Here is a 10,477-nt window from a genome sequence, read left to right as displayed (position 1 = left end):
AAGTGCTTTTACACAAGCTAGTATTACACCGGGCCACAAGTCCCCTCGACCGGGCCGAGACAGGACGGGTCGGGTTGTTGAACTGGGCCAAATTAGGTCAACCCAACCTTTTCCTCCACCCCTCCTCCTGTGATGAACTCGCAGCCCTGTCGAGGGTCGCCGCTCTGGGCATGGTCTCTGGGCCCGGCAGTGCACACAGAGCTTCAGACTGCTTTTATATGAACTAGCATTACCCTGCCACCCGCTGAGCCTTCGCCTGCGCACGCAGAATCCATATGAGGCCTGGCAAGAGACAGCAGACTGTCTGGCAGAGTACAATAAAAAAGGATGCTGTTCTCTTTTTTTCCCCCTCTACTGTTTTCCCCCATCTGTTTTTCCTTTTTCATTTCGTCCTTCCTCTCCCTCTTCCCTTGAGTTTTTTTTCTTCTCTACATGGCATTCTATTTTCTTTTGTCTGTTGCTGCATTCTCTTTTTCTCCCTCGCTTGCCGCCCCCTCCCAAACCCCCTCTACACACGCGCGCGCAAACAGGCACGCATGCACACACACACACACACACACACACACACACACACACACACGCAAACACGCATGCACGCACGCACGCACACACTCACACACACACTCAAACTCTCTCTCTCTCTTTTGGTAAACAGTTGACAGGAGGAGATGACAGCACATAAATATTGCCTCTAAAGCTCCTCTCTGGAGAAGCTGGCTGGCTACGAATAGAATAGAATAGGACAGCGCAGTGCGCTGCGAGAGCACGTAATGGCTGTTGGAGTGTGAAGCGCTTTAGGCGGGTTGAGATGGAAATGGCCAGACCACCAGGAAGGGGGTGAAGTAGAGAGGAGAGGAGAGCGTTGGCTGTTCATAGCAGTGCAGTGCAGTGCAGTGCAGTGCAGTGGTGTGGTGTCGTGTGTGTGTGTGTGTGTGTGTGTGTGTGTGTGTGTGTGTGTGTGTGTGTGTGTGTGTGTGTGTGTGTGTGTGTGTGTGTGTCTGTGTGCATGTGTGTGAATATGCAGCCGTGTGTGTGTGTGTGTGTGTGTGTGTGTGTTTGTGTCTGTGTGCATGTGTGTGAATATGCAGCCGTGTGTCTCTGTGTGTGTGTGTGTGTGTGTGTGTGTGTGTGTGTGTGTGCGCGCGCACAGTGCGTGCACAGAGATCCACGACCGTGTGTCTGTGTCTGTGTGGTCGGTCAGGTGGAAGCTGGCCTGGAGCAGTGTTATGGCATATTGATAATTAGCTGACTTGTAGAGGATGGGGAGTATATGGAGAGTTAGCTGTGCTGCCTGGCTAGCATATGACAGCAGAAATCTCTGTTGCTTTAGTGCTCTCCACATGACTGCAGTCCTTTGTCTGAGGAGAACCCCTCAAACAGTGCAGCAGGTAGCCTCTGCAGCTTCTGTGGCCTGGGCTGGTAATATGGCATCTAGTTTCTCGATGGGCCAGCAGTACTGAGGGGCTGATGCTGGTTTTTTTGTGCGTGTCTTGGTTTTTGTGTTTTCTTGCAGATTGCCCCCCAGTTTAGAAGGGTCCACACAAAATGTCCGGGCCTTTTTTCAGTGCTGGTTTCACTGCTGGAAAATGTATCACTTCATGATTACAGCAGGAGCTACTTACCGAAAGCCGACTGTTGACTCCGTCAAACAGTCTGGCAAAAGCTAAGAGGAATTGTGCTTTATTAGCATGACTGTCGTGATTGTTGCCAAAGCATACAAATAACAAGACAATAGTGTGGATAGTGTTACCTTAACCTTGCTGATAGGCAGAACCGTGAGCAAACCGAGCTAGGAGGGTTTTGCCAGACTATGTACGGAGCCAAAACCTTTGGCAGGAAGTTCATAGGATGGCATCGCCAGGCTAGGAGCCACTGGTGTTGTACCATGTTCTCTTGCCTGCACCATGATTGCTCCTTGCTGGGTGCAGCTAGAAACACGTTTGGAGCCTCACGGAAGTCTCATGGTATGTGCATGGAAAGGGAAAAATAAGCGGCTCCTACGAAATGACAGACAGTCTTCACTCATGCATTACAACTTTGTCCTTCTCATTCTGGCTAAAAGGCATTTAGAAACTTATAATAGGGGTTGTGTCTTAAGGGATTAACCAGCGTATGTGGAAGAGAGGAGAACTATATAGGTAAAGCCCCTGGCATAAACGGAGCCTCAGACATGAGAAGAAAGCCAGAATGGAACGAAGGAGGTTGTAAAAAGTGAAAGGCAGGGAGAGAGAGAGAGAGAGAGAGAGAGAGAGAGAGAGAGAGAGAGAGAGAGGGAGGATGGAGGCGAGACAGAGGATGGACGGACTTGATGAATGGAAATGTGAAGACGGGCAAAAGCTGACACCCCATTAGAGTAGCGTGACGGAACGCGTATGCGGACGAGACTAGAGGAGACGAGAGTGTGTCAGTCAGCTTGTACCGTCCTACAGCCTTGAGTAATGGCGGCCCGCTGGCACTAGTCCTTCCTCTTGCATTGAAGGCCTTTCCCCTGACAGAAGCACCACCATTAGTGTTTCATTCATCCCCCCTCATTCAGCCAGGCTTTTAGCAGCTCTCATCGAGATGGTCTCCATATGAACAGTTGGCCCAGTTAGAAATGCTAAAGGAAGGCATTCTTCATTTCTTCGTCTTCTTCTTCTTCTCTCACCGTCTCTTCCCCCAGCTGGTGGCAGTGGCAGGTATGACTGCCAAGAGCTAGGGATGCGGCATTTCAAACAAAAAAAATGAACACTGGTGTAGCACAGATGTCTTCTTTTCACGTTTATTACTTTACAGGTGCAGACTGACATTTCAATGCCACAATCATCTTCCTCAGAGTCCATTCCATGAGTAGCCTACTGCATTGCCTTATTTTACCTCACGTAACACGTATCTTAGCTGAAATGGCGTTAGCGCCATTTCCTTACATGAAACAAATACTGAACAGTATCATACTGAAGCTTTGCTACAGCAATCATTTGTAGGCCCAATTAAAGGCATACACAAACTTGTGACTCACATCATGCTTCGTTTCTCATACAAAGTTACAAGATCTAAGTGTCTGTGACGCTCCCGACAAGTCGTTGACGGCGGTGTTTGTCTTGTGAGCCGTGCACACACATGTGATTATTTGATTGTATGCAGTGTGAGAAGGAGAGAACACACTGCCATCTGGAGAGCTTTATAAAATGGAAGCCATATTCCGGTGGAGTGTGTGTGTCTGTGTGTGTGCGTGTGTGAGGTTATTGTGAGGAGGGGCGGGGGGTTGCTAGAACGCGTGGGTGTTTGGGGGATTAGCTGATGAGCGTTTCCACGGTACCCGTGATGTAATCAAAGTGAATGGAAATCCAGCTTTTCAGGCATTAACCCTGTCATTCTTTTTCTCTCCTCTTCTTTCCCAATCCCCATCTCTGTATCTCAATCTACCCCTCTCTCTTTCTGTCTCTCAATCTACTCCTCTCTCTCTATTCTCTCCCTTTCTCCTTTCAATCCATCCATCCTCTCTCTCTTCCTCCCTGTCTCCTCTCCATCTATCCTTTCTCTCTCTCTCTTTCCCCCGCCCCCTGTCTGTCTCTCTCTGTCTCCACAGACGGTCTACAAACCCTGGCTGTGCTCCCAGTACTTCCAGATGACACAGATGCACTGCAGCAACAAGATCCCCTGCAGGCAGTACTGCCTGGAGGTGCAGCAGAGGTGTCCGTTCATATTGCCAGACAACGACGATCTCGTGCACGGAGGCAGTCAGAGTTTCATATGCCCAGGTGACCGGAATGAATGACGGAATGAATGAATGCCCTTGGGCTGTGAGCTCTTCAGCTAGCCTTAGCGCCCCGTCTCTGTCTCTCGGGCTGTCTGTTCGTCTCTGTTTCTCTGTCCTTCTGACTTGCCTTGACACCTCTGCAAAGTCAGTGCTGAGCAGAGCTGAGACTGAGGCGCCGGTGCTGAGCGGATAAGCCTCTGCTGCCACCTTGTGGTCATTCATGGAATAACTGATTACAAATATTTACAACAACCCCCCTATGGTTGTGCATTTCCAAAAGGGTCGTGTGTGTGTGTGTGTGTGTGTGTGTGTGTGTGTGTGTGTGTGTGTGTGTGTGTGTGTGTGTGTGTGTGTGTGTGTGTGTGTGTGTGTGTGTTATGTGTGATGTTCCCATTGGTGAGTATACACAACCAATCCAAAACCATGATACAACATACCCAAAATGTAGGGGGCACACAGAGTCTACACGCCAGTTGTGTGCCTCAGCTTCACTCCATAGCCACATGACATGACAACACATGATTGACTTTTAGCTCGGCTATAGTTGTCCCCTTTTGATGTGTCATCATGGGCAAGCGAGATGGCTCTGACCCCATCATAATCCCGTCGGCGTTACGATGAGCGGCTCACAGCAGAACGAGCTGCCCTTGCCGTGATCCCAGAGAGGGCATGACCCAAGAGAGGCTCAGTGCTCAGCGATGGGTGATGGGGAACTCGGGCTATCAATGCTGGGCCGGGCTGGACCAGACAGAGCGAGGGACATCGTACAACAGCAACAGGCTCATGTCATTAGCACCGATAGCAATTACCCAGGACCTCTAATCGTTTTAGCATCTAATGCTCAGTGACGGGCAATTCAGGCTATCGCTATGCTTGGCTGGGCTGGACTGAGCTGGGCGGGACCGAACTGGACGGAGGGACATCACATTGTCACAGACCCATGTCACCAGTACATATCTGACATGCTCAGATAAGCAGGGGCGGTTCCAGACATTTATTCTTGGGGTGGCAAAGAGGTGGCGAAATGTATTTCAGGGGGGCATGCTCCTACACTAAGGGAAAATGATAAACGCGATATAATCGACACACACTTATGTGATACAGTGAATCCCTTAAAGTGAAACCCTGCAACCTAAAGTTCTATGTCTGAAATGATGTCCAGCATTAAGGCTATTGGTCACAATCAGGGCTCTTAATTGGGGTGGCAAATCATATATCTGGGGGGGCAAATGCCACCCCCTGCCACCCCTTACAACCGCCCCTGCAGATAAGCTATTAGCCAGGGTCTCTAATCGTTATAGCATCCAATGAGTTAACAACAGTCCTGATTTCTTTACGGATAAAAATGTACGGTTGCCTCAGTCCTTACCTTAACCACAACGTGTGGGTATCTTCACCTACAGACCCAAATTGCTCAACTACATCAGTGGTTCTTAACCTGGGGTGCGGGCACCCCCTGGGGGTGCGTCTGAAATTTCAGGGGGTGCGCGGGATTTTGATTATGTTGAGGTTGCGACCAAAATTTTGGTTGGGAACATTATATTCAGTCCAATTTAAGACAAAATTAAAACATGTTTGGTCCCCATTTAAAGTCATTAAGGTATTGATTAATGTCCCAAGCAAGAATCTTTGCAATTAATCACTTAAAATCATTTTTAGTATGTATACACATGTAGAAGTTTGGGTTGGGGGTGCGCGACTTCTCTTCGGCACAGGTAAGGGGGTGCGTCAAGAAAAAAGGTTAAGAACCACTGAACTACATCATGACAACATTGCTATGACATTACAGAGAGCCTTAAGTAACAGATTAAGACCTAGCCATTACAATGTTGATGTCCGTAATGTTATAAAGGCTCTGTAGCCTCTTACTGCAGATGGGGTCGCCGACAGGCCTATTCATTATTTGCTGAAAAAACTCAACTACATTGCTATAACAGTACCGAGAGCCTGAAGTAATAGATTAAGACATAGCCATTACAATGTTGGTGACAGTAAGGTTATCACATAGGCTCTGCAGTAAGGGGTTAAATGACAGTATCAAGAGTAACCACATTTGACTGAAGGCCTTATCAGGTTTATAGCTTTCATCAACCTCGCTGATGCCCCATAAGTAGCCAGATAACACAGTAGCACAATGCCAAGTTACCAGGTGGCTGCGACAGCAGTCATACATATTAACCTATTGTTTTTTCATGCCAACAGGTTTATCAGTATGCCTATTCACTTTTTCCTATCAAACAACATTGCTATGGCTATGACATTACAGAGTCTTAAATAACAGAATAATAATTATCAATCTGGTGACACTTGGGTGAAAAGGCTGTATGAGTATTATTGCAACACTTATTATAGCTCTGACCTGAACCCATCAAGTTGAAAAGAGACATCCATTGGCACATTATTATATGCATCCAGAAGGCCCACACAATGGTAGCCTGGCTATCATGACTGCAACTCTCTTTGAGCATTTGGTCTGACCAAATCGCTGTGTAAGCCAACTTCTACAAGGCAGGTCTGTAGAGTTTTTTTTGCTACTGGCGTAAGCTACAATCACTCGGAACACATTTTCCTTCACTCACCTGCCAATAATCTGTTGCGTAATTGCCCTAAACACACCCAATAAAGTCACTGGAAATACAAATAATTGGACCTGAATCCTGTGAAAATTTGAAATGTACAAATCGCAGTATAAGCCAACTTCTACAAGGGATGTCTGTAGAGTGTGTCTGACTTGCCTTTTTTCGCTACTGGCTTAAGCTACAACCAATCAGAACACTTTTTCCTTCACTCACCTGCCAACAATATGTTCCATGATTGCCCTATACACACCCCATAAAGCCACTGGAAATTCTAATAATTGGACCTAAATCCTGTGAAGATTTGAAATGTTTCAGCTGATCGCCTGGCCAGGCGAATTGTAAAGGGAAACTTTGTGTAGCTTCACAGTTAGTATGGGTGGGCTTAGGCTAGCACAAAGGTATGGCTTCCAGAAACCGTACTTTTCTCTTCTGTTCAGAACACCAACTAGGGCTGCTGGCAGCTTTGGCTGGGCCCAGGACAAAAATCTTTGAATCCCCCCGGTACCAACCACCACTGTTTCTATGAATGATTGCATATTTTCCAGTCCAGAACCAAGGTGCTGTAAAAATTAGAGATGCATAGGATCCAGGATCCGGGATCCGGTTCCGGATCCGGCAGGATAATAGGGTTTTTCACAGGATCCGGATACGGATTTTAAGCAGTGGATCCGGTATCCGGCAGTTACCTAAAAATCAGCATCTGGTGCATTTCTAGCCTAGGTTTTTCAGTCAGTCTTTCACAACGCCAATTGCTGCATGGAGTGAAAGCCCTTTGGAAGCGGCCAGTGCAGGCAGTGTGGCAGTAAGCCAATGAGTCTAAAAAATTGTTTGAGCCAACATAATAAAAAAGGCCCCACGTGTGCGAGTAGGCTATGTGTTTCAACCCTTTCGTAGGATCCGGTATCCGGTTCCGGATCCGGCAGTATCTTAAGCAGTGGATCCGGTTTCCGGCAGGATCCTAAAAATCAGGATCCGGTGCATCTCTAGTAAAAATACAGCATGATTGGCATGCCTGAAATATCAGGGTATGATTGCAGGCTGATGATCATATGCTTCAGTCAGATATGCGGTATGAAACACAATGCTATTAGCTGTTGGGTTATTAAATGATTCAATGCAACACATGTTTATTATGGTGTTTAGTGTGACTGCTATCCCCTAATTAAAAAAAAAAGGCAAACACCACGTGTCTGGTTTGGGCTACTTAATAGGACAGGAGAACTTTGCTTTGCTCTATTGTCCCTGCCTTTGCTAGTACCTGCATCACCAGAATAATCTGTCTAGTAAGGGGTCAAACATACCAAAGCCGAACGGAACAGCCGCGGGACCAACATGGTCTTTCTGCTTAGTTTCGGCCAGTGTGTTTTTTTCTGCCTTTCACAGAAAAAGAAAGCGTTGGCGTGCGCTGCGTGTTCAAACCCTCCCCACAGCCAAAGCTAGCGTGCTACTTTGCCATTCATTTGAATGAGACACCGCCAGTCGCCGGCGTGAAAAATACGCTCGAGTTCTATTTTCCAAACGAAGCGCGGCGCGGAGCCGGCTCCCACGCCGCTGACGCCCGACTATCGCCGGTTGGTTTGTAAGGACAGATATGTTTCAATGTATTTTCACCGACGCCGGTAAAAATCGCGGCCGTTCCGCGACGCTTTACCGCCCTAGTTTGTAAGACCCCTAACTCCCCGAGGCTCTTGTTTTTTTTCTCTTCTTTGCTTTTCTCTCATTTTCTGATTTGTACTGAGACATGTCTGCAAATGGCTCGCACACTGATGTAAGCGGAATGATGTCACATGTTTCTATGCGTTGGGAGTGGTAGGGGCATTTGTGCCTCGTGAATGGTACCTTTTCAAGGACAAGAAAGGCAAACGATGTAGAAATCATTTATTGAATGCAAATATGGCAACATTTATCCAAGTTCGTAAACCATCTTATTTTGAAATAAAATAGAAAAAATATTTACAACTTCCTGAGGACCCTGTTCTGGAACCCCCTCATACCTGGGCCCGGGACAAGATATCCGTTTTGCCACCTAACCCACCCAATTTGCGGGCATTAGACCAACTGTCTGATTGTGTTAAATTGTATGTGCATAAACATAAAACGTCAATGTATTAGGTCTTAGAATTATTTTCTTAAAATATTGTGGACATATTGTTGCTAATTTGTCCTTTGTTTGTCTTTGTTTATCCATTGCCACATCTCTCTCTCTCTCTCTCTCTCTCTCTCTCTCCCTACCTGCCGATACACCCCCATCACCTGCCAGGGCTGTCAGAGAACCAGCCGACGCAGTCGGAGACAGAGTGTTGCGACGTGCGATGGGACATCCACCCCACGAACAACCAATCGGAGGAGTCGTTGAAAATGAGCCACCCTTCGTGTCAGCACAGGAACTCCCTGAGCTCCTCAGCGGCCTCCAGACTGTGCAACAGTAGGCTCAAACTTTGCCTGCTGGTCCTGGTCCTCCTCCACACGGTCGCCACCCTCAGCGCATCCCATAATGCCACTGGGCTGAGCCTCCCGACAATCTCGCCACTGGACGAGAACTCAAACGCCAATGAGGAGTGAAGGTCACTCACCCTTGGCTGGTGACTTACAACAAACAAACAAACAAAACTTTGTCACCATTGGCGAATGGCATGCCACGCAGGCATCAGTTTTGCCATAGACAGGCGTGTCATGCACTCGCAATGCTTTCTGGGACATGTAGTGCAAAAAGGGGGGAGGGGCGGCAGAGCATGACATGCAAACAATCAAACAAAACAAACAGACTTTAAAAAGAAAAAACGGACAACGCTTAAAAAAATAAATATAAATATATATAAATATATATAAGAACAAGGGACAACACCGCAGCCTGGAAGAAAAAAGGCCACTCTAGAGCAGAGTTCTCTCACATTACTTTCTTTTTGTTGTTTTTGTCTTTTCTATGAACACTGTGTCAGTACACTTTTCGTTTTTTTCCGTTGCACTAGATAGGAAAACATTTATTGTTTTGTTTTTTTCTCAGCACAAAAAGGGAGGCTTGGGACACCTAAGTTACACATTTGTTGCAGGAACTAAAATTGAATGTTCGTGTATCTCTGTGTGTGAGTGCGCATGCTTGAGTGTGTACGTTTGTGTGTGCGTGTGTAAGTATGTGCGTGTATCTGTGTGCATTTGGGTGCCCACAAGGTTCCTTTTTGTTTGCATTTCTTATCATAACTCAGAATAGTCAAACATGGCTGGTCTGTCAATACCGAATATGATGTCGTTTTTATATATATATGTATTATTCCCAAATCTCAAAGCCACTTAAGGAAGAAAAAACATGCAGATTCTCTTTCTAATCCGAACCAACAACAAGCTTATCAATCTTTGGAGCCTCGCAATGGATGCATGTATAAAACAAATATGTGTCATTGTGATGTTACTTCCTGGTCTGCAGCAGATTCAGGAAGTTGAAGTAAGCAAAGCAAGTCAGAATTTCCATACATCTGTTTTAGCCCTTTAGAAACATTCTTAAAGATAAAAATATATATATGTATTCTCTCTCTCTCTCTCTCTCTCTTCTATAGTTGCATGTTATTATGTCAGTGTTTAGAAAAACCATGGCCTTGATTCTTTTGATAATCCCTATGATATTCACAGACGGCAGTTTGTGAGGCTGTCCGCTGGAACTGGAAACAATGGAACTTGACAGAAAACAGTAAAGCTTGTCAGTAACTCTGTGTAAAAGTTTGAGAGCAACGCTTACCAATCCCCTTCAGACATGACGGAAAAGCACCACCACGCTTCTTTAACCCTATCCTTCTTTTCCCTTATCCATCCCTCACTTGGCATTGCGTAAAGGGCTTACTGATCATTTCCAGTCACATGCTCACAAAAACAGAAAAAGATAACAAAACCCACATCCTACAATTAGTGTCTACATACATATTGTCGTTTGGTTGGGTTGTTCATATATATGTATATGTAAATATATAGATATCTCAGATGACACTTTGTGCATTAGGGTGTCATGGAAAATAGGCAAGTCACCAGGCCCAATCATTTTAGCGCTGTGGGAGGAGGGACCTAGCGTCTCAAGGTATGTTAGCCCGTTAGCACATTAGCCATAGTGCTAACCTGAGGATTAGCTGGAGAGAGATGCTTAAGGGCTGATCTTTTAACTTTAATTTGATCC

General features: G+C 46.3%; 1 protein-coding gene across 1 annotated transcript in view; it reads left to right on the top strand.

Annotated features, from left to right (window-relative positions):
* Nucleotides 1–9,105, top strand: part of LOC134461856 (NALCN channel auxiliary factor 1) — a 208,443-nt gene extending 199,338 nt beyond the window's left edge. Inside the window, exons 2-3 of the mRNA XM_063214696.1 lie at nt 3,569–3,740; nt 8,579–9,105. Of these exons, the coding sequence (XP_063070766.1) occupies nt 3,569–3,740; nt 8,579–8,880 (474 nt within the window). The 3' untranslated portion in view covers nt 8,881–9,105. The remainder of the gene's footprint in view (nt 1–3,568; nt 3,741–8,578) is intronic.
* Nucleotides 9,106–10,477: the final 1,372 nt, after the last annotated feature.

This window comes from Engraulis encrasicolus, chromosome 13 (genome assembly GCF_034702125.1).
Source record: "Engraulis encrasicolus isolate BLACKSEA-1 chromosome 13, IST_EnEncr_1.0, whole genome shotgun sequence".
Taxonomy (NCBI): domain Eukaryota; kingdom Metazoa; phylum Chordata; class Actinopteri; order Clupeiformes; family Engraulidae; genus Engraulis; species Engraulis encrasicolus.
The sequence above is the reverse complement of the archived record's forward strand: the minus strand, read 5'-3'. Positions and strand labels throughout refer to the sequence as shown.